This window comes from Neopelma chrysocephalum, unplaced genomic scaffold (genome assembly GCF_003984885.1).
Source record: "Neopelma chrysocephalum unplaced genomic scaffold, ASM398488v2 Primary Assembly neopelma1_86, whole genome shotgun sequence".
In the NCBI taxonomy this organism is placed as follows: domain Eukaryota; kingdom Metazoa; phylum Chordata; class Aves; order Passeriformes; family Pipridae; genus Neopelma; species Neopelma chrysocephalum.
Window position 1 is genome coordinate 899,893 of NW_020897748.1, and position 24,152 is coordinate 924,044.

The following is a 24,152-nucleotide window of genomic DNA, read 5'->3' on the forward strand; positions in this document are numbered from 1 at the left end:
GACATGGACCTAATGTAGGGAAACCAGAAAGTGCAAAAGCATGACCACGGATCCCAGAAACACAAGAAAAGCTGGGGAAAAAAACAGTCCTCAAAAAAAAGGCTGCCTCAGAAAGGGAGCGATTTGTCAGTTCTTGCATTGACAGAGGCTTAAAGTGGTGTGGAGGTGGAGGTCAGACCTCGGAAAAGGTTTCCTTTATCCTAGTTAACCAGTGGGATAGATTGCCTAGACAGTGGGGAGTGTCTACTGCTGGTACTCTTTAAAAACAGGCAAAACAGGAACCGGAACACATGGAGGTGGAGCTGCCCCTGCCTTACAACAGGGGTCTCTGTTGGCCTTCCCCTCCAAGACTGTCCTTTCACAGTCACTTACCTCACTGCAGTCCTTCCCTGGCCTTACCCCTTACATCTGTATTTAGCTTTAAGCTCATTTCTAAACCCTCAGCCACCCTTATAGTCAAGAAATCACATGGAATGATATAATGAGCAGGTGTAATGCTCCTATTCTTCATGTGCAATATTCTCTTCTTTCACTTTAATCTTCCTTATATTTTAGGGAACATACACCACCCTGTGTGCATGCAGGCATGCACATGTGGGTTTTTTTAAACACAAAAAGATCCCATTCCTGATTAGCCTTAAAATGTCCCCCCCAAATAAATGCTTGGTAACACGTGCTTCTTAATCAAGTTGTACCAGTACACCTCACAATGCTGCCTCACAGTTACAAAGCAGTTGGCAATAGCTGAGACTATACAGTATACAGAGGTGACACATTTCTTTCTAAAATAAAAATATGAGCAAATATGTAACAGCAACACTAACTTACATTGTGTCATCAGTTTAGAAGAGGAAATTACTCCACAGATTAATGAGGAATCCTGCATAGAAGTCAAAGGTATGATGTAGTCTTACAGCATTAATCAAGAACTAAATATGATCTGACCTACTTCAAACAGCCCACCCTTTAATAGAGAGAAGATAAAAAGGCAGAGGACCAAGAGTCCATATTTATCTCTGGTGTAACACCAACAAAGCCAACAGAATTCCTTGAAGTTATAACAGTATGCCTCAAAGCACCACATGGCAAGTGCAACAGGTCATCCTGTAATCTGCAAGGTATGATGCATTGAAAAAGCAATGCCATTTTCCATTCCTATTTAGGAAACATTATACTCAGAAATAAGATACCATAGGACCATATCTCAGAAAAATGTCTCTTTATTGTCATGCAAAAATTGATGTATCAATTAGCTAAAAAATTTTACTAATTCAAATATGAACATACTCTAGGAAGTCCTCTGGAATGACAAAATCACTAGGCTTCCTAGGAAAACTGATTTTTTCTATACTGTACCTGGTAAACATAATCATGTTGTAAATAATATATAAGTAAACGTGAAGTTTTATATACAACTTTCTTAAAAGCAGTGAGGAATTAAATAGGTTATACTTTATTTTTTCAAAATCCTAAAACTAGGAGATCATTCATCCATCTGATCAAGTCAGACTTATTATTTTGATTCCCAGAGATAGTGATTCCCTCTTCCTTAGTGCTGACACCAAACACGATAATGTTTCCAGACCCCCCTGAAGGTATGTTCTAAAGAGACAGACATTAATAGATAATGACTGGGAACTGAATACATAAATACCTCTTAAAAAATTAACAAACCTGGATTTCCTTGGACACATGAGCAATAAGAAGAAATCACCCAGTATCTTTTTAGAAAATGTATCTAACACTTTCTCATTCATAACCTGCTTCTGCCTTCACACTCCCTGACAAGAGCCACTATTTACTTGTGATAATGACAAGTCTCCATGCTGTTCAAACTTGTTAGGGACTGACAGCACTTCATATTTAGCAGTTTCAGTCACTCTGATCAGGATCTCATCCAAGTTCTGCATTTCCAGAAGAACACGACCCTTGCCAACAAACTGGGAATTCAGCAGTCCCACGAAGGAGGGACTAAAGGAGATGTTAATTTCCAGCACAAGTCTGCGTCACCCTCTTTACATCATGCATCATTCATCTGCTGTGATGAAATGCAACCCCTGTGTTTTAAAAAAAGACCTTTGCAACAGTGAGGATACTATATCTTTGTGAGAAGTGCTTCACATATTTTCCATGGGCATTAACTGCTCCTGCTTCTATTTAAATCTGTGTGGCCCTCTTCAGAGGGTATTATTCACTTCAAGAAATCCATTGAGAAGGTGCTGAGCATAAGAAGGGGAAAAGCCAGCATGGCAGCAGACAGCAGCATGGCTCCTGAAGAAAAGCCGAGCACTGCTCCTGTGAAAAGGGCTGTCCACAAGATCCGAATGGCCAGTCAAGTCTTCAGCTTGGCACGAGGTTGGCAGCAGTGGGCATCTGACCACCATGTAAAGCAAGAGCAAGAGCCCTCTGGATGGGCCCCTACTGCAGGAGACCCATCAGCTCAGCCTGTACAAGAAAGTTCCTTCAAAAAATGGCAAATTCCATCTGTCAAGAGGGACCAAGAAAAAGATGATGAAAAATCCTCAGTGACAATAAGAGATGCTGAAAAAAATTCAAGGGAATCAGATGAAGCCCTCAAAATGTTCAACATTAAAAGCAAAGTGGTGACCAAAACCGTCGTCAGCAAAGCCTACGAACGAGGAGGTGGCGTCAGCCTCCTCAGTGAAAGATATGAGAATAACAACAGCAGCTCAGAGATGGCCAAGCTCAAAGAAGAATCAAGTGCTATTGACAAAATTCTTAGTGGCAAATTATCTCCAACCATAAGGAGAAAGTGTTCAACTGTGGTATCAGATCTGACCAAGGGCTGGGAACATATGGAACAAGAGGACAAAGAGGGATCTAAGAAAGAACTGCTACTTAAGTGTCGTGATGACAGCCTAGATGCCCAGGACAGTGGCTATGGGGAGGCAGAAGAAAAACTCGAGCAGGAAGAGAGTGACCGAGAGGTGACGGCTGTGAGGATTAAACGTCCTGTACCATCTCCGTAAGTAAAGCATCTTTATTACATTATCACAAATGACAGAGAGGTACAGGTTTCCATGAGGAAGATGGGGGGGAGAATGGTAGGAAGTGATTAAACTATAACTCTTCAATTAAAAAAAAATTAAAATTCAGGAAACATTTCACATATCTCTCTGTGCTTAATTAGTTAGTCAACAACATCTGACTATAGCCTAGGGTTTAATGTGCTATGTACATAATAGACACAGTCAGGAAATTATATTTGGGAAATGTTAATTATATTTAATTTTCACACTGGATTTACTGGTTCATCAAAATAACTACTTCCTTCTTACTACTTTAGTCCAAATTTCAGAATATCAACTATTCATTTATTTCAGCAAATGATGTCTAAAGCAATTTATTTGACAAATAGTATTTCCAAATACTTATTGATTATTTTGCTTAGTATAGATTGTAAATATTCTCAGGAGCAATTTGCAGAGAATGTCCAAAATTAACATTGCATGAATTACTTCCAAGTACGTCTTATCAAAAGATGGGTTCAATGCTTCACTTTGGAAGCTTTCCCATGGATTTGGAGTTCATCAGTTCAAAGAAGGGAAAATTTCATGGGATCTGGGACCCCAAATATACACTGTAAAGCATCCAGCCTGCCTCAACATCTGCAGGATCGATTTGAATCATGCTATATGCTATACATCATTTGACGAAAAAACCCCACTTGAATCATCAATACATTCTTTAATATTAAGGTCTCTCATCAGGCACACTACAGTGTGGGGTGAGGGGATAAGGAAGTACATTCATCGAATATGTTGTGGAAGTAGAACCTTCCTTATACCTGTAAGTTGTGTGAAGAAAAAGGAAAAAGAATCTGTTACTTACCTACAGAGTTATTATAGGTTCTACTTAAATATTTGAATTAAGTGGTAAATTCATAGCATTAGACAGTTATGAGTAAGGCTTCTTTCAGTAAGAGTCTTATGTTTGAAGTTTACTACACAAGAGCAGGTACACATTAAATTTGGAGCCCAGGTGCTAAACAAGTAGTGTTCAGCCATAACCATGCAATCCTTGAGAAGTCTCCTATAAGAGCAGAGGAACAGCAGTGTTTGGCAGAAATTCTCCAGTTTCCATTTCCAGAGATTTCCAGCAGAACTACCTTCCCAGAAGACAGTTACAAACAGTCGCACTGTGGCCACACTTGCCAAAAGGCAGATGCCAAACTAATTTGTCTCTCTTTTGTTAGTAAAAGAATAAAAGACCCGTATGTCCAATGCTGCAAGATGGGAAACTGTATGCAGCCATTATAAACACAGCACACTGTGTGCTCCACTCCTCTGTTTTACAGTCTTGGTAATGCCATGGAACAAAGGCAGCAGAAAGGAATGTGTGGTTGAACCTGAACTGTTTGGATGTGGAACTCACATCTGGCTGTAAAATTGCAATGAAGGGGAGCCCAACCTCTGAGGCCAGTGGTGAGCTGTGGCTGAGGTGCAGCCCACGTGTTGCCCACTGGCTTTCTGGGCAGGGATGACATCTGGAGGGGAAACTTAAACCGAGACAGGGCTCAGCAGAGCTCAGCTGCCCAAGCCTGCGGGAGGGAAAAGGCTGCCGCCAGGACATGGGTTCCTACTGGAGCCATCCCATAGTGGAGCTTCTACACTATGTCCCTCTCCCGCATAAATGCAAGCTGAGCAGGAAGCAATTTGAGACAAGAAGTCAGAGCTTTAACCCTCCCCCAATTAGCCTGTGGTCAAAGGGTGAGTAAGGCAGTAGGAATCAGAGGACCAAGGCCAGGATGTTCATATCGTATCCCAATCGCCTTTTCAGAAATGAAAAACTGAGATCAGCACTGATGATGAAAAACTGACAAAAGTGCCAAAACAGACTTCTTGATCTCTCTGCAGACAGGCAGGCAGGCAGGCTGTATCCTTCCCAATGCTTGGATTTTACACCTCACTACTGATGAGCATTTAACATGACCAGCATTAAACTGTGACCCCCATAGTCATGGATTTCAACCAGTTCTTTTTAGCACAGCTATCTGAACACATGCACCCACACAGCTATTTTAACTATTCATATGGGATTAGAATGATGCTTTGCTGTACAGCTGAACAGTCAACTCCAATGAGAAGCAAATGGTTAATAGCCAAAGTGAAAAAATCTCTACTGTAATGTAGTGCTTGAAAGTTTGTGGTCCCCACTTTTAGTGAAGACTGTGTGCACCATCCTTTCACAGCAGTTAGGACCTCAAACCAAAGATTTCACATATACAGTGGAAAAAGGATACATTTGCAACACTTATCCATAAATAACCTCAATTAAAACAATATTATCAGTTTAGAATGTTATAGTACAAACAAACCAACTATCTAGTTTCTGTTAAACTTTTCTTATATTTTTCTCTATATTTAATTTTAGTGCTGCTATGTAGGAAAAACATTGATTAGCTATATTTACTGAGGTGTAAATGATTGAAATAACACCCTCTGTGTTACTTACATCTCTCTCTTTCACTAAAATCTGACACAAAAATAATTTTCTGTTCTTACAGTGCTGTTATCAGGACTGGATTTTTTAATTATTCTTTTTTTAAAATTTATTTTATAGACTCAAAATATATTGTTTCAGCCTGCTACTTTTATGAGTCATTCAATGTTGCTTAATCTTCTTCAAAAAGGCCATAAGTACATGGCTGTTAAAATATATCTCCCATTTTCCTCTCTATGTTTCAGGAAAAAAAGCATCAGTGCCAGTATTTTGTTTTCCTTGCATCAGCACTTTCATTATTTCCAGCTGCGCTATTTACTGGAATAAGGTTGCTTCCTTAGTAGAAGGCCTGTTAACTTCTACTGACATAGGAAACACTATTTTGTTCCTGCTTAGTAGCCAAAGGGCTGCAACAAAAGCAATATGAAACTCAAAACATTAAAAAGGCAGAGAGAAAAAGGCCTTACAGAAAGAGTCAGAGGGAATATGGAACATGGATATTATCCTCCTAGAAGGTCAGAATGCATTTAGGATGATTATTCTGGTTAACAGGTTAACTTAGTTAATTTTATGGGTAAAGCACTTCTTACAGTGGTTTAACATTCACAACCTTTGCTTTGAATCCACAATCCTTTGTGTAGGTGGGGTAGAAGCACAAAAAAATGCTTCTACCTGTACACAATTCATTGTGTTAACTTGTCGTTAAGCTAAACAATGGCAAAGATGGCTATTCAGCCACCAGAAATGGTTAAACCAGAAAATGTATTGAAAAAAGTTAGTTACAGTAAGTTTTTTTCAAAGCCATGTGGGGCACACTAATAGCAAAAGTACAGATAAGATGATGGTTTTCTCAACCACTGAGAAGATGATTTGCATGAGGAAGGTGATAATAGTATTCTGCTAGAAAAGAAAATGAAAGGTTTCAGTAGGAAAAGGAGGGAATACATTCTAGACTGTTAAATTAAAGCAGGCAACAAAGACTTTGCAGCCTCCTGCTGTCTCACTGTCTTCTCTCTGCTCGACCTGGGGAATTGAAGTTCTAGGACTTTCTCAGAGCTCATGGCCCTCAGAGAGAAGAGGGAGCAGCTGGCTGTGGCTGAGGGATAAGCCCTCCACGATGACAACTGCTCGTCAGCTCCAGTGAGACTGTTGGCATCACTTCTTCAAGGCAAATTTGATTCACTTAGGATTTTTTTCCCCTGGCAACTCGATAGCTAATAAAGTGATCCAGCTCCCCTAGTTCCTCTGTCCCTGGCACTAAGTATCTGCACTTCTTCCTCTACCACTATAACACTGCCCAGTACTGGCATCTTTCTAGTGCACAGATCTGAACTGGGGACATCTCTATGAATCCTATTCTCTCTTTCAACCAGCTTAATAGAAAACAAAGGAATGCCAAAATAGCAGGGAAACAGAATTTTCTGCAGCTCTACAGTCCTCTCTACCGTTTTTTAAAGTGTATTTTGATTCTCTGGTGTTACTGTTAATATTCAGCTGACATTACTGAGGAGGTTTCAAAGCAGCCTTTTGGGGAGTAAAAATATTAGAAAACAAATTACTTTGGCACAGCCACAGCACAGTCCCTAGCTAAGCTCTGTACAGACACAATGACAGGATGTGGACAGCACAAAGACTAGCTCAGACTATCTGTAACTCCCCCACAACATGTGAGATTGGTCACTAGAGGAAAGAGTATCAGACAACTTCTTGTCTGCCTGGAGTCATCCAGCACTATGATGTTGCTATGCACACACAAAAAAGTAAGACCTCTGAAGGTCTTTCCTCATCCTTTCACATTGACATAATTTCAGTAGCCTTTAGTTTCTTTCAGGCTTTTATCCTGCCCACTGGAATGTGAATTTTGGACTTCAGTACTTGTTCAGAACCATACTTCAAACATAGAATCATAGGCCAAGCTACCACACTCCATTAGCTTGTTGTTGTTCCTACAGTTATTGACATCTATTACAGAGGAGAGATTTTTCTAGACCCTACCCTCTGTTTTTCAGCCAAGAATAGTGGAGGACCTAGACCATACACTTAGAGTTATTGCCATCTCTAATCTCGGGGGGGGCAGATTTCAGGCTTGGGTAGGCACGCAGAAACAGGGAGCTGTGCGACTAACCAAAAGTACAGAAAGTGTGGGTAATTAGCATCATGCTGGTTTGCTCCCATACAGAATTAAGACATTTGGGGTAAAGTTTGTCAAAACAGGCTCAAATCTGGGCTGGAGGGTAGTAGTATAGAAGGGATAAAGCTGTGGTCAGCGAATTTGCATTTGAGTACAAACTGAGCGCAGACGAACAGCCTCCAAAGAACTAATTTAGGAGTGGCGAACTCGTGCCACCTGGTGGCTCCCATCTCGTCTGCAAAAACACAGTAACCAGTTAACAGCAGAGATCAATAGCAGAACTGAGCCATTAAACTATGAGATGCAAAGCTCAAATGCCCTCTGTGTTTCTTTCAGCGCCAGCAGGCTGAGCGAAGAGGCCCGCGCCAACTCCCGCAGGAAAGACAGCGCCGTTCACAGCCTGAAGGACAAGTGGCAGGAATGGGCCGACCAGCACATCATAACACAGAAGCTGAACCCCTTCAGCGAGGAATTTGATCACGAGCTGGCCATGTCCACACGCCTGCACAAAGGAGATGAAGGATATGGCCGTCCAAAGGAAGGAACCAAAACCGCTGAAAGAGCCAAGAGAGCCGAGGCCCATATCCATCGGGAGATCAGGGACATGTGCTTCATCATCGAATCAATGGCTAGGCCACGGCCCGATGGCAAGATCCAAGTTACTTTTGGGGAACTCTTTGAGAGATATGTTCGTATTTCAGATAAGGTTGTTGGGATTCTGATGAGAGCCAGGAAACATGGGCTGGTGGACTTTGAGGGAGAAATGTTATGGCAAGGAAGGGATGATAATGTCATAATTACTTTATTAAAATAAGCAAACCAGAACAATTTTTGGAAAACTTTTCTCCCCTTCTTCCTTGCTATTAGCATTTGCACATGCCAGATCAGTAGTTGAATGACAATATAAACTCAGGACAAGTTTTTGATCTGTGAAAGTCATCCTGTACATGTATTTCCTAATTAATTCATTTAAATATCTATAAAATTATTTTATTTGAATACAGAATCAAGGGTATCACATTTGTTTTACAAGCAGGATATGCAACTACTACTGCAGTATTATCTTGACAACTACTGACGCAGCTTTCTCTTACATATCACATACAAAATCCTTCTTTTTATAAATGAAGTTTTATATACTTATTGTATTTATATAACTAATTTATTAGGTTGTTTCATATTTGGAGTTATGAATGTTGGAATGTAAGGAATAAAAATGCTTTCACTAGATAGACACTTAGAAAATGCCTTCTATGCAACATTGTGCAATGTATCATCTGATTATCTATGTTGATACAGTTCTTATAAACAGGGGAAAACAGTATAACATATAAAAATCAGTCAGCTACTTGTAATTTTGTGTATAGCAAAAAAGTGACTAACATCATTATCTTCCTCTGAAATGTACCTCTGTGAGAAAAGATAAATCATGTTTATAACTTTGAGGAAATGTTGTTTCATATTACACAGAAACACTGACCTGATTTTACAGAATTTGCTGTTCCGATGTCACTGAAATAATGTATTTCAGTCCAGATGATGCTGAACAGGAGTAAATGCTAATGAAGTCATACTTCTAGGTCTTAAAATTGTTTGTATTATTCACAAATCTGAGACCTCTGTAAGGTCTTTAATAATTACTGGATTATAGAGATCACTGTTTACTACTGTAAAAATAGCTGGTAAAAATGTGTGTGCTTCACATGAAAAGCATTTGTTTCAGAGTAAGATGCCTGGGCCAGTAATTTGCATAATGACAAAGAAGTGGTTTTTCCCCATAAAATTCTTTCACACTGAAAGAGCAAATATTGTCTTAGAAGTTGTATGAACATCTTTTCTCTCTGATAACCCAAATATTGCTGTCATATTAGGAGTACAGCACTCCAGTTTGATACTACAATGTACAAATAAATCAAATATTTAATAAGTTAGTAGTCAGTTCTTGTATCACTACATCTATTGTAAGCCTGTGTAAATCATTAATATTTTAGGCATAGTTATATGTTGTGACTCTAAGGAAGAAAGAATTAATTGTAAAATGGACTCAATGGAACGTACTTAGCAATGGTTTCTTGAGATCTCTTTAACTACTCAAGTTGACCTACAAAACTGACCTCAAAGTGTAATAGTTACATATAATAATTTTTACCTGCATATTTTTAACTTATTTTTACATCTTTATACAATGACCTTCACAGCTGTCTAAATTGTCTTGACAAAATTTTATTGTCCAAAGAAGACATGAACTATAAATAAAACCCTTAATTATTTCTTGGTTGTTGTCCCACACACTTGAAAATAAATATGTGTGTGTATTCTGTGAAGTAAAATATCAATAAGTTTTTTCAAAATATAAGTGCATTATCTTTTCACAGGTTGTTAAAATATTTCCCTGTGAAGGTTTCTCTGTCCAAAGATCCAGAAAAAGATTTCAGGGTACATGGAAAGTCCTTATTAAAAAAAAAACTGTACAAAGAATACACACTAAAGGCACATAAGTGTTACGTGAATTACATATTTCTGCTCATGACAACTCTCATCCACCACAGGAAAACACAGCAGAGGCACAGCTCACCACTGGTCTTTCAGTGTTACATTCATGTGTGACTTAAACCCCAAGAGCACCTCATCACTGTATGAGGAATCAAGCACATCTGCTTTCATTCACCCACCCAACACAGTCAGCATATTTTTGTACTGAAACACTGTAGCATACCAGTAAGTGGTGCATTTCAATATTATGCACATTTACAGCATATAATAAGAGCTTGTGCATTGATACAAAGTCTATGCCACCTACCACTCACCTGCAGGGAAACATCTGGAGTACAACTAGTCCTGCTGAAGTAGGAATCAAAAAAACCTTCCTGGCTTCATGTTTTTTCCATTTCTTCCTACCTGTTTGATAGAAACATGGAAGTATGGAGTGCCTCTTCTGCTTTATCTATTCCCCAAACATTGCTTCTAATGAAGAAATCATTACATGAAAGGAAGGCAAAAATTGTTGCCAACAATTTTCATCCACATGAGAGCCATCTCTGCCTCATTGCATGCCTACTGTAGAATCCCAGAAGGGACTAATGTGTATGTGTCAAACACTTATAGCCAGACAGCTGTGAAGCCAAGCAAGGATTGTCAGTAATAACACTCCAATAGGAAAGAACAAGATGTGGCTTGAGAAGGGGGCCATGTGGAGGAAGGGCAGCACTTTTCTGGGACAAACATCTTAGTTCTAGTTCTTGGACATAAGCACAGTAGTGCAATGCAAGGGCAGGAATGAGGCTGAGAAGTGGGCATAGACTGTAGGGGGGGATCAAGACCACCAAAGATCCTCCAACCTGCTTCTAGAAAGAAAGAAAATTCCTCATATCTGTAAGAATGGACTGCATATGATAACTAATTTGCATAGAAAGGTAGTCACTATCTTCAGGGGAGGGAAGACCTACATATAAAAAAGTAACCCCATCAAGACTGGCTGTGTGCCTCAGGACATCCTATGAGCTGGACCAACGCTGGAATGTTGGTGGTCTTTTTCACTCTTTCTTTTCTTTCCTTGTCTCTTCATCTTACCCTTTATCTAAAACCAATTGCCATGTGCTTATATGGTAGGTCAGGTACTAACACACCAATTTCCATGTCACCTGTGTAATTTACTAATAAAACTTTCTGAGTTTTTGCAGACCCCTTGACTGTTGTTCCTTTTGACCATGAGCATCTATGAATCTTGCGTGCTTCCTTCCCCTTAAGGATTGGATGTCAACCTACTGATGAAAAACTGCTGGGTTGACTGGATCACCAGCAGATTTAGTGCTGGCATTTTATTGCTTCTGCCCCTTAAGATGCAGGGAGGCAGACACCCAACATGGACTGAATAAACTGCTGGAATTCTCAAACAAAAACATCTTCCTCCAGGTTCATTAGAGTAGGTTAAGCATTTACTTTAGAGGCAACAATTGCTCCTGATCCAGTCCTAACATCTGAAATTTAGCTACATCTGCACCTACTGAAATTCATAAAAGTCATTCACTTAAGCATTTGCAAGCAACTGATTATTGGCATTTATTTTTCTGCACACTCCTGTATAACCACCAGAAGTCACTGTGGCCAAGACTATGCTTTAACAGTTCCATATAATGCCTCCACTTAGTACTGGGGGCAAGACAGGCAAGGACAGACTAAGCTGCACAGCAAACTTCTCAGTCAAACTGTATGTAATTCAGTGACAGAAGAGATAAGGAACCTTCCTGTTTTCTCCTTTATGGAACATAGCAGAGAGAACTGAAAGCCTGTAACTTTTATTCAAACACATTCAGCAACAGAACAGACCAGTGGCACTCCCTGAATTTCAGCATTTCATTTAGCTGATGAACAGAACACAGAATAGGCTACCAGAAAAAACATGTCCCTAAGTGCCAATTCCACACGTTTTAAATACCTCCAGGGATGGTGACTCCACCACTTCTGTGGGGAGTCCATTCCAATGCTTGACAATTTCTGTGAAGAAATTTTTCCTAATACACAATCTAAACCTCCCCGGTGCAACTTGAGGTCCTACCCTTCGTCCTACTGCTTGTTACTTGAGTGAACAGACTAAACCCCCACCTCACTACAATGTCCTATCAGGTAGTTATAGAGAGTGAGAATGTCCCTTTGAGCTTCCTTCTCTGCAGGCTAAACAGCCCCAGCTGCTCCTCCTAAGACTTGTACTCCAGACTCTTCCCCAGCTCCGCTGCCCTTCTTTGAACACACTCCAGCACCTCAATGTCCTTCTTGTAGTGAGAGGCCCAATCCTGGACACAGGATTTGAGGTGTGGCCTCACCTGTGCTCCATACAGGGGGACAATCACTGCCCTTGTCCTGCTGGCCACACCATTTCTGATACAGGTCAGGATACCATTGGCCTTCTTGGCCACCTGGGCACACTGCTGGCTCAGAGTCAGCCACTGTCAACCAGCACCCCCAAGAACAACTGGCTTTGCTATAAAAGACTGAGACAAAGGTGGCATTAATTACCTAAGCCTTCGTCACTATATTTCCCCCCACATTCTTTAAATGACAGAGCTTCTCCTTAGCCCTCCTTTTGTGGCTGATGTGTTTATAGAAACAATTATGTCCCCTTGCATATTGGAAGACTCATATATATGTGCATTTATACTTACCATGTAGGATAAAAATAAGATTAGAGATAAGATTTAGAGATAAATTAGAGATAAATAAGATTTTAGAGAAAGGTAACATTAGATCAATTGACATTTGAAGGAAAACAATTAGCCTACAAGCTCACAAGCCCTCTTTAAATCTCTCCTTGCCTTTAACCCTTAATTAAGCTGTGTAACAATGCAATCACTACATCATAAATCTATAGCTCATTGCAGATAATTTAAGCCTCCCATTCAGTCATCCCAATGCAATGTTAGGAACCATGTAACAAGAAAACCCCCAACAAGCCAACCCCCCCAACTTTTTCCATTTTTTCACTCAATATATTTTATTTTCAATTGGATGAGAAAACCACATATGACATAAGTAATAATTTCTCATACTATCCTCCATCATTTACTTGTGAGTTGGCAGTATTGTGCAAAGCCTCCTAATTTGTGAAAAGAATTTACCATTTTTATGAAAGAGGAATATTAAATATTGATATAATTTATTATGTATGGAAGTATGTCATGTGAGTTATATGCTTTTTAACATTTTTTTATGTAAACTTGTGTGACAAGTTTATCCGCAGAAAGTAGGAGAAAATAAATCTGAACTCATTAAAAACAACTGAACAAAAGCACTCCATGAATTATCCACTCTAACTCTCCTAGTATACTGTGTTACATTCCTGTGAAACTAGCATCTCTGCCAAATTTAAATATTCTAAGCAGAAAGATGGTAAAGGTCAAACCCTTCTTGATTAAAGCAGTCTCTGTAAATTTTTATTCAAGACCTGCTTTCCTAGTTCTGACTTGCTTCAAATATAAAAGCCTTAAACTCTGAGACAAGTGTACAACACTTACTCTCACAGTTGCTCAGAGTTGCACATTATTTTCTTAAATACTGTATTCACCCTCCAAATGTTTTATTTGAAACATATCTCCCCCATTTCCTCTCTGAGGCGAGTGTCGCTTTTGTGAGGGTTGTGTAGTTTACTAGGAAATCAAGTGTGCTTCCTTGGTATCGAAAAACTCATCTCTTCTTTTGCAGGAACTGAAGTACATTTTTCATATTCTGAATGTAGTTTTCATGTTTAAGTGAGAGCATGGAATTTGTATCAGAAGAAATAAATTTGACTTTTACATTTTATTTTTTCAAGTCTTAACTCCACTTGCTGCAGTGGCTTGAAGCGGGCAGATACGTATCCCACCCAGTAGAAATCAGCTTCCTATTCCACAGCAATAACTCCTTCTTTAAAAATGTTTCTGTACAGCCTGAGTTCAGTATTATAGCTCATTTTTAAAACAGGGAAAGGCTACTGAAATAACATTAGCTGTAAGGGAGAGTATAACATTTGGGGTGATACGCTCAATCATCACTAACCACAGAACAAATACTGGCAAGCCCTGTTCCCACAGCCATTTCAACTGCTGTGTATACATTGCACCACACCAACATCTCAGCTAAAGCCACTTCCTGACACTGCAGGGCACATTAAAAGTACTTTAGTATTCAACTGCATGTGTACTACTAACTCTGTAACTACAGAAGACCAACAAGGACGACAAAGTTTGTCAGATAAGCAGAACAGCAGAAAGCAGAGCTGCCATTGGCAACTCTGCAGTGAGACAGCCAGCAGGACCACTTTGGTTTGCACGTACTACACCAAGGGCACACCATGCACTCAGAGTACCGGACTAGAGTGAGGGAGAGTCCAGCTATTTCATTGCAGTAGCATGTACTCTAAAGGGAGGAAAGAGCAGAGGTTTGTTCCCTTAACTGAGCTCCCTACTGCTGTGTTAACAGTAAAATACCCTGATGACATCTGTTCATTTATAAAGGAAGAACATAAAAGTAGGATACAAGTGTTGAATGAGGAAAACAAGATTATTATTTGTTTTATTTGAAGTTGAAGTAGTCAATGATTTTACTCATCTTCAAAGAGTGGATTTTACGCAGACATGGTAATTCCTGTACCAAAAAACCCAAAACTCTAATGCAATATATACAGGTAAGCAGGAGGATGCAAGCACAAGCCATATGTGATAAATCATGACCTTTTGCAGATTACACAAAAGCTGTAAATAACATATATAGGATTTAGAGCCAAAAGATGATACAGTAAGAATCCCAGGTATTCAAGCAAAACATCAAATTACTCTATGAATCCATCCAAGTGCTGTATGCTGAGACACAGTCTTCTGGCATTGAACTCCTGAAAATTAATCTCATAAGCCTTCAATGTATGTCAAACCCCAACTCTTTACAACCACAGAAGCAAACCTTGCCAGAAAATTCATATTGAATTGAAGGCAGGAGGTATATCAAGACAGTGCCTTTGATCTCATCTAGACTATCCTTTATATGCATTGTACAGAAGTTAACTACACCTCTGGTTAATAAAACTCATGGTCTTTCATTAGTAGATATGCATTACTCTCTAGAGATCCTTTACACAGGTAGTCACATCACTAAGTGTTGCCATGGTCACTTTAAGTCGAATGCCCTTCTATTCCTTAACTAATTTAGTATTTTATAACCATGATTGCTACTGTACTGCTAACTATACACTACTCTTGATTTCCACTTTTTTTCTTCCCATGTGCCTTTCCAAGAGTGGTCCAAGACTTGGAGACATTCAGCTACTGAAGATTTTTCTGTGCTTTCATTTAATTCTTCAAAATATAATTCTTTAGAAAATTCTTCACATCAGCCTAAGAAAATCTGAAATAGGCTTTATTTGCAATATGAGCTTAGGATAGACTAAGCACTTGAATTAATGGGTTTTGTCAGCAAGGATGATCTGAGATATTTTTTCCCCTCCCTCTTAAAAGTGGCTGAAGACAGTATATAGCACTCTCATTGCTTCCCACTGGGCTTTAAAAAAAAAAAAAAAAACAAACCATAAAGGATAAGGAAAGGCATCCTACTTATTCAGTTATTAAATGAACAGCAAGAAAAAATGCATTTGTGCTTTTAGGTAAACTCCAACTTCTAAATAAACTCCAACTCAAGTTTATTCTTACATATATTTAGATTTATTTGCTATACATCACTGTGAGCTTATAGTAGTTAAAATCCATTACAGGATTTTTTTGTTGTTGTTGTAATAATCAGTTGTAACTCCACAAAGACAATAATACTGCTGTGGAAGACCAAAGGGGAGAAAAGCCATTTCAATTTATTTACAGTTCCTTATTTTGTAAACATTTACTCTACACATTGTACTAAGTTCTAATAAGGATAAAGAGCTATACATAGAGACAGGAAACAAAGCCCTGTTTTTCTATTCATATTGAGCATTAGCATATTATAGATGAAACATCTGCCCTTTCTCATTACCATAGCAGTAAGCTGTCTTCAAATAAGTTGTTTTTTTTTTTAACTTTCCAGAGATGTAAATATTTTGAAATAATATACAACTACATCTACTTAAGCCAACCCATTTGGCTTTTATTCCATTTCTAGAATAATTTAAAGTGCTATAAGCAACCCGTCAATCAACACTTTTCTATAATAACAAAACTACTTTAAACATTAATTTACAAGATAATATACAATGTTTATCTGAAATAGCTGAAATTTCAGCACAAAGTCAGTCACTGTCACACTTAACAGCAATTTTTTTGTTCCTTTTTTTGTTTTGTTTTTTTGCAGAACATAGAATAAAAGCTTTGAAACAAACAGTTTTGTTGAGCTGTTATTGCCACATTGGCTTATCAATTTTCCTACAAAAGTGGACAAGAGCTACTGGAACTGTATTCTAGCCTGTCATTTTTCTTTTGAGGTCACATGACAGTAAGTTTGCATATTTCACGAGTCTACTGGATTACAATATTGTCTACTATAATACATTATGTCATTTTAATCAGAGCTGGTGCTAATTGTAAATTTACAACATAGACCCACTCAAAAACATCACAAATATTTTTTTTTCTTTGGACAGGAATAAGCTATATTCTTGGAGCTGATGTGCTACACGGCTACAACAGTATAACAGCATATATCTGACACTTTATGTTGAAAAAAGATGCATCTGCTTCTGTACTTTTAATGCCCTACTATAGCTACAAATTATTCACTGAGTTTTTCTTGCTTTAGCTTTTTAATTTTGTGGAATTATCATATTCTTACATTCTCTTGCCATTTTATAAGTCCTTGCCATGTAGCTCAGTATTGTCAGTATTTGTCCCAAACCTGCAGATCATTAACAGCATGTGCAAAACACTCTTAAAATACAATCAGCATGCAGCTAGAACACCTATTAACTGACTTGTTTCTAAACATGAACAATAAACAAGACAAGTGGCACTGTTGACTTTGGATATCTTCTAACTTCACCACGTGTGTACTGGGATGTGTTAAGAAGGAATGCTCAGCTTCTCATCCATTTGTGGCACCATGAATAACCCATTGTTGGCCTGAACCAATCCCTGCAGTGCTGCTGCCAAATACCCACACGCAGCTTTCTTAGAGGTTCAGAGAGGGCAACTTCATTCATAGACATAATTTGAATACAAAAATAATAAACTATATTCAGTGAAGCAGCCCCCTAGCAGGATTGCGGAGAGGTGTGTGTGGGAAACCTGGGAGGCAACGGTAATACGGATAAGAATTTTACAGACTGCAAGGCTCAAAGTAACTAATGTTAATTTTTAGTCCGCATGGTCAATATTTTGTAAAATTGTCTACAGCTTAGAAAAAGTATGACAGTATATTACAGATGTGAGAGCATGAAAAAAGTCTGCTATTTAAAAATAATAACTAATGGCCACACTAAAAACTTTGAAAAAGAATCAGAAATAAAATGCATTATATTGCTCCTAGGGATTTTTAAGCTGCACTGATTCATGTCAGGTTTGGGACAATAATCTGCAGAAATAGTTAAATACTCATTCAAAAGCCCATATTTCTATGTCTTGAATAATGAAGTCTTCTCGCTTAGAAAGTGTGTGATTCCCAAATGTTTTACATGAATGACTTCTTCCATGGTAGAGATCACCATCAAGCCAAAGAGCAAACTCTCCTCTGCAAGACAGACAACGTAGTTAACCATAGACTGAGGAAGTAAGCATTAAACCTATCAATGTAATTTTCATTCAAAATTCAGGAATAAGAAGGAATTAAAGAATTAGTTTTTAACACAAGTACCTCATTGCTGTTGACAAATTTTGGGGTTTTTTTCACTATTTCACTATTTACTATTAATTTGGGAATATCCTTTTTCAGATATTCTGAAATAAAAAAGCCACCTAGAATTCCTCAGTTTTCAGCCTCTTCCATTTTTATTAAGAAAACATAATAGTACTCTTATTATATCAGAGAATGTTGATTAAAAAAAAAAGGGGAAACATCCCAGAAGCTTATGCATTTGGGGGGGGCGGGAAGGGGGAAATGGGGTGAGACAATGTATAATTTTTGAAGACACTGGCATGTATTGGGACAGTTCAGTTTCAATTCTGCCCCCTTCTAGTGATGCGTAATTTTCACATTTATATACTTTCAGAATCACAATATCTTGTGTCCATTCTGAATAGAGCAAGATACATATGCAAGTTGAGCATGGAAGGCATCATAATCTTGCAGGGCTGAAACTTTATGCCACACTATGCTTAAGACAGACCTTCCTTTTTAAGTTTCTTCAACATCAGAAGCTGAACACCTGACAAACTAAAGCTTTCTTAGCTGGTAACTATCGAGTCCTGAGCTATCAAACTGAAGTAAATTCCAATTTTTCTCCTCAAAGGTGTGCAAACAAACACTTTTAACAAACTAATTATAACTTACCCTCCTCCACCAAAAGCAAGGGAGTCCATGTCTCCTTTAATAAAGAACATGTTGTCTCCTGTCCATTTGAAAACCTAAGAAAAAAATAAAAAACCAAAATAGACTAGTAAGTAAAAACATCTGAACTTTTTGTTTGGGTGGAAGGGAAACCAAATACCAGTAAAGACAGACTATGGTGGCTAGAGGCCAGTTTAAGGAAGTTATCAAGCTTACACAGAAAATTCAGGGAACAGATATTTGCAGATAAAAATTCTCTTAGGTTTTACACTAATTAAAATAGGACCATTTCAAACTGGCCATCTTTGAGCATTGAAACTTCTACAGAATGAAAAATACGAAGAAAATATGCTTAGGTTAGATGATATGCCCTTTAAAAGGATGCAGTTTATTAATTTTCAGACAGACACCTGGATGAATTTAGAATAGCACAGAAATCTTCAGTACAATGAAAGAGTCAGGTTGAGCATGTTTTCACTATGCAAACACTACCAATTTACTTTGTCCATAAGGGACAAACTAGTATGATGACTTTTTTTGGCCAACCCACAGTATTTTTCAGATTTACTGTTAGATTTGTTCTGTAAGTATTTTAGGATAATGCACATGGCAGGAGGGAAGGAGAGTAAGAGCACACAAAGTTATTACTACTTACCTCAAAATCTGGAGAAAAAGTGAACATAAATGTCTCCCCAGTGCCATAAAAGCCATCACTCACTTTAAATGGTTCAGATGCTAGTGCACCAAAAATCTGTAGCAAAAACACATAAGAGCAAGAGAAACTTCAGAGAAACTACACACCATCTAAGAATCTCTAATAATAGCAAGATAAGCAAATTAGATTGTAAATGGTGAAATTCACTTGAGGATGAGCCTTACACTGTTATCATGGTTCTGAGTGTAGTGAGATACAGTACAGTGCTTTGTGGTACAATAAAGAGGTAAGAGGACTTTCTCAATAAAAAGTGAACACAGCAAGAAAAAAACCCACACAAATGGACAAAAACTAAACTCAGAAAACTCTCAGGAAGAATGTATACATATTTAAAATTTCTTAGACAACTCCTATTCCACTTGACCTAAGCTATTTTCAGCAAGTTCCCAGCTGTAACTGAGTTATTTTTCATGTAATTTATTCATTCCAATCCAAGTAACAGGTAAGCACTGGTTACCCTGTCTTACAACAGAGACAGATTTTAACAGGAGGACAGGATGCCATCCAGAGGGACCTGGACTAACTTGAGAACTGGGCCCACGTGCATCTCATGAAGTTCAGCAAGTTCAAGTGAAAGGTCCTGTACCTGGGTCAGGGCAATCTCAAACTTAAGTACAGACTTGGAGATGAACTCACTTGAGAGCAGCCCTGCAGCAGACAACTTTCATCTTGCAGATGAAAGGCTGGACATGAGCCAGCATGTGCTCACATTTTGTTGAATTCAAGAATTAATCTCTTGCAATAGCAGGTATTTGATGTACTGTACATTTTAGAAGTCACTGCTAAGACTTCATTGTTACAGACCAGACAAAAGGTAGGACTTACATACCAAACTTCCTTAAAGTCACAGCACTTACAGAAGCTTCCTCACATTATTACTAATACTTTATTTCTTTATATTTAAGAACAAAGTATCACTACACTGACAAGTTCCTTGTCACAACACAAAATTGTTCCTTTACTTCAGTTAGGAGAATTACCTTTGAGTATACATTTGACCAATATTTATACTCTAAAAATATGATTCTCTGGAAGAATTTTTAAACTTACTTGACAAAGTGTTGAAGTAAAAGTACCACAGCCAGCTAAAGGTGCTCACTTTTCAGAGACCTGTATCAGTTTCAGCTGTTAAACAGCAAATTCAGTCTAAAATCTTGAAGATCCATGAACTGAGGTACAAGTTTCTGTACTCTTGTTTTAATGTGAGGTCACAGGAAAATGAGCCCAAACTTTTTTTTTTCAGAGACATTTATTTCATTCAACACCTAGAATCAAACACTGGCAATATATTTCTCTATTATGCCACAGTCTCAATGTCAAGAACAGGCTTAAGAGAGAAAGAAACTATTATATTCTTGCTTTCTGGAGAAATCAGACCAAAATAAATGAATTGATTGTTTTCCTGTTAGTTTCCAGAAAGTTTCCTTTTTCCTGTGTAATTTCTATATAAGATAGGCTCGAGATGTTATCAAGACATCAAGTGTTATCAAGACCTACAGCTTTCTATACTTTTTTTTTTTTACTCATTACTGGTTAGATGGCCTCATGGGAATTTGAATTTTAAGACAGTATTTCATTTTTAGCTGATCTTTACTACCTGTTCCACTACCTGTAACTGTTAAGGTTAAAAATTAAGGATGAAAGAGTCAGAAAGAACTTATAATTGCTCTAGTCCATTATGCCTACTGCATATTTTATTGTCTCTGTACATGTAAGCTCTAAAATGCATTATGAGACATTTTTTCCTTTTTGTGATTACAAGCATCTGGGCAGTAGACTAGACTTCAGAAAACTAGGTGTTACCTTTTCTCTCTCAAAAATTTCCTCAGCCTATGAGTTGTTTTCCATCTTATTCTCTCTCCCCTATTCGGCGTGATAAAGGAGAGTGATAAAGCAACTTGGTAGGCACCTGACATCCAGCCAAGGTCAGCCCACCACATGACCTTAGACTGTGCTTACTGTATGCAGATAATTGAACTTAAATAGAACATCTTTTAGAGTAAAAAATCCATACTAAATTCAAATTAGGAAAGGTTGATCAATGAACATAAAATTGGCTACTAAGTAAAATTCCATGTTTAAATAACAACATGAATATTTTCCAGCAATGGGAAGTCACTGAACCCTTCAAATTATTTCTTAGTCTTCATCTGAGTCTCTGTATCCTAACTTCTTTTAACAGCTCAAGTCATTCTTTGAATAGCTCTGCAGCAGCTATGGTAGCTAAGCTACATTCAGGTAGTTAAGACATGTCTTACTTCAGATCAACACCCTCAGGGCTGACACTACATCTAGGAAGTAAGTATAAGTAAAAAAGATAAAATAAGTGTAATGTTTCATTAACAATTTATATTCCTTGAGAGGAATTAACCTTCCATTAAAATAACAGAGTTGTGCCAAACCTAAACTATCTCAGTTCAGCCTCTACACAGGTATGAGCTTTTCACACAACACTTATTCCAATGTTTGCCTCTGATCATCTCAGGACTGTTATTTGTATAATCAGTAAAACACAAAACTAGTACATTCTAACCACAGAGAAACTCTTGCATATTTTACTCAAGAGCCTCTGAAGCTTTATTTCTAATTATGGAATAAACTACGCTATATAGAACCACAGAGGGTCTCTCTCGTGGTTTCCTACTCAATGGAAGACCGATTACAAAGCTATAATTAGGCTGATTCAGTCTTGCCCAGTTCAGCTTCGAGTACCTCCAGGAATCAGGATTCTACACCCTCTCTATGCTTCAAACTGAGTCTTGAAAGATGACATTGTTGCTGTAAGTAACAATAAAAGATCAGACTTTGCAGAAGAAGAGCAATTTGCTTCCCACCAGCTATTTTAGTTCTTGAGAAGTGATGTTTATAGGATTTCTCTATGAGATCAGATTGTTGTGGCTAGATATTAGGGTGGATAACTAAAATTCCCAAGTTCTAGGCTCCATGTCTGACACTTCTGCAGTGTATACAATAAAATCTGAAGAACAACTTATTATCAAACCAGACAGTCCTTGGGGTGATTAACTGCATTAATTCCATTTCTAAACCACCACTTGTGTAGTGACTCACGTTCAGGAATTAAGTGCCAATTTCTTTTCAAATGGCTGTCAGGGTAGACATCAGACCTCGGTGTCTTCACTAACAGAAGCATATACCAATAGATAGATAGACACAGTCCATAACTATTGTAATGAGGTATCTATAGATTTCATGGGCACCTTTATTAGAGGATCTCCAAAAACTGACTGGAGCAGGCAATTTAGGTGGCTTTAAGATTCTAAATCCCAACTAGGCAATGTTCAGCTTTTTAATAGTTAAAGCTTTAATTTGTGAAAATTCAGTGTTTTGGCTGGATTTTTTTTTAAACAGCTGTTTAATTAAAATTGCAAATAGATTTGAAGAAATCCAGACTGGAGAAGATTCTGGAGTATAGGGTGAGGCTTAGCAGCCTTCAATGAAACACAGTATGAAAAGTTACAAGGTACACTTGCTCTTACTTAACCTATTATCAACATAAGAAAAATAAGGACTCTTCATAAACAAAGAACAGTGTCTCAGAGGAAGCAATCTAGGAAATAAATTAATTCCAGTTTAGAAGAAAAGTACTTCAACCAAGGATATGACAAAACTAGTATCTTTCATTAACATAGAAGCTACAGAGTGGGCAGAACAAAGAATGCTGAAGAGGACTGATGAGGTAAGTTCAGCAAATGTCAAGAAACTATCTTGTCATAATTTTGTCATTCTTCAAAAAGGCTGAATCTCATTTGGGATCTTCTCTGAACTAGATAGCTTAGAAAAAAGTTGGTGATCTTGGAGCACAGGATATGAATAAACATCTGTTCTCTTAAAACACATTCTGGCAGGGAATAATAGTATTTATGTTAGCATACTGCTAGTGAAATATTTCTGGATAAATTCTGCTATAAAAAAGTACTCAGATTCTTTTTCAGTCATGGAAAGCAGTTTTATAGGACTATCTGCGAGGAAGGTACAAGATATTAAAGATAAATTGACCTCTTTCAAAAAAATCTTAGATAGATTAATTCTCCTAATTACCAAAGGGCATAGTATGCTTCCAATATCTTATTCTTCATGACTGTAGATCTTTACATGAAGAGAAGAAAGACTATGCTAAATTTCGATAGGTTTTGAACAGAAAGATAGTGTAAATTTGTTTTCTGCCATCAAATGCAAATGCACTTTGCAACAATAGCATGAGACAAAACTACTGAAAACACCACTCTCACTGCACTGTCAAAGGAATGAGCACATAAAAGTTGTCTAAACTATTCTGCTTACTAAATAGACATGGATGACCTGCACTCTTGAGAGGAACTGAGGTAAGATTTGGCATACACTGTGAAATATAATTTCAGTGGCTACTGGACGCAAAAGTCCAAGGAATACTTTCATACACGTTCCTAGGTATGAGACTGTAAGATAAGATTCATCAAGGTTTGTTCCACAAAAAAAAAAAAGTTACGACATGTCTATAAACTCCCTGTTTTGACTGGGCAGCCATGACACTTTCTGAACATGTAAGCTGAGGTACTCGTATGTAGAAGATTATATGAATACTTTCAGCAACAGAACAATACTGCATAGGGGTGGAAAGACACTCCTATCAGACAAGGGACATTTTCTTTCTAGGCCAGATAATCAGGTATTAGGAAGTAGGTATCCTAACTAATTTATCTTAAGAAGCTAAATAAGGGAATTGGAGAAGCTGCCATTTAAGAGGCTGATGAGTATGTTGAGATATGTCAAATTTATTCAATAGTTTTTATCTTCAAGATTAAGAAGTAAATGAAGAAAAAACTCCTTTTTAAAGAACTTCTGGGAAAGAGCAGAAAGAGAGCTTTCTGCTCTACTAGCAGAAATTTAGAAGGGATTTTTCTTATTAAGGGACCC

At 37.9% G+C, this 24,152-nt stretch overlaps 2 protein-coding genes across 10 annotated transcripts in view; one reads left to right on the forward strand and one right to left on the reverse strand.

The window, feature by feature from the left end:
* The first annotated feature begins 2,196 nt into the window (after positions 1–2,196).
* On the forward strand, positions 2,197–9,872 carry ABRA (actin binding Rho activating protein). The gene is made up of 2 exons (XM_027692392.1): positions 2,197–2,986; positions 7,931–9,872. Exons 1-2 carry the CDS (start codon positions 2,247–2,249, stop codon positions 8,406–8,408), a joined length of 1,218 nt encoding a protein of 405 aa, XP_027548193.1. The 5' UTR covers positions 2,197–2,246; the 3' UTR covers positions 8,409–9,872.
* Positions 9,873–15,754: 5,882 nt separating this feature from the next.
* OXR1 (oxidation resistance 1) overlaps positions 15,755–24,152 on the reverse strand; it is a 264,006-nt gene continuing 255,608 nt past the window's right edge. For all 9 annotated transcript variants that reach the window (XM_027692508.1, XM_027692513.1, XM_027692507.1 and 6 more), the window contains 3 exons: positions 19,179–19,274; positions 18,527–18,600; positions 15,755–17,767 (listed from right to left, as the gene is read on the reverse strand). In XM_027692508.1, coding sequence (XP_027548309.1) covers positions 17,632–17,767; positions 18,527–18,600; positions 19,179–19,274 — 306 coding nt within the window. In that variant the 3' untranslated portion in view covers positions 15,755–17,631. The remainder of the gene's footprint in view (positions 17,768–18,526; positions 18,601–19,178; positions 19,275–24,152) is intronic.

Excerpts from the sequence above, each read along its gene's own strand:
- ABRA (XM_027692392.1), top strand. The coding sequence starts at position 2,247 with ATGGCAGCAGACAGCAGCATGGCTCCTGAAGAAAAGCCGAGCACTGCT. Across the intron at positions 2,987-7,930 it reads AAACGTCCTGTACCATCTCC|CGCCAGCAGGCTGAGCGAAG; the intron begins GTAAGTAAAGCA and ends TGTTTCTTTCAG.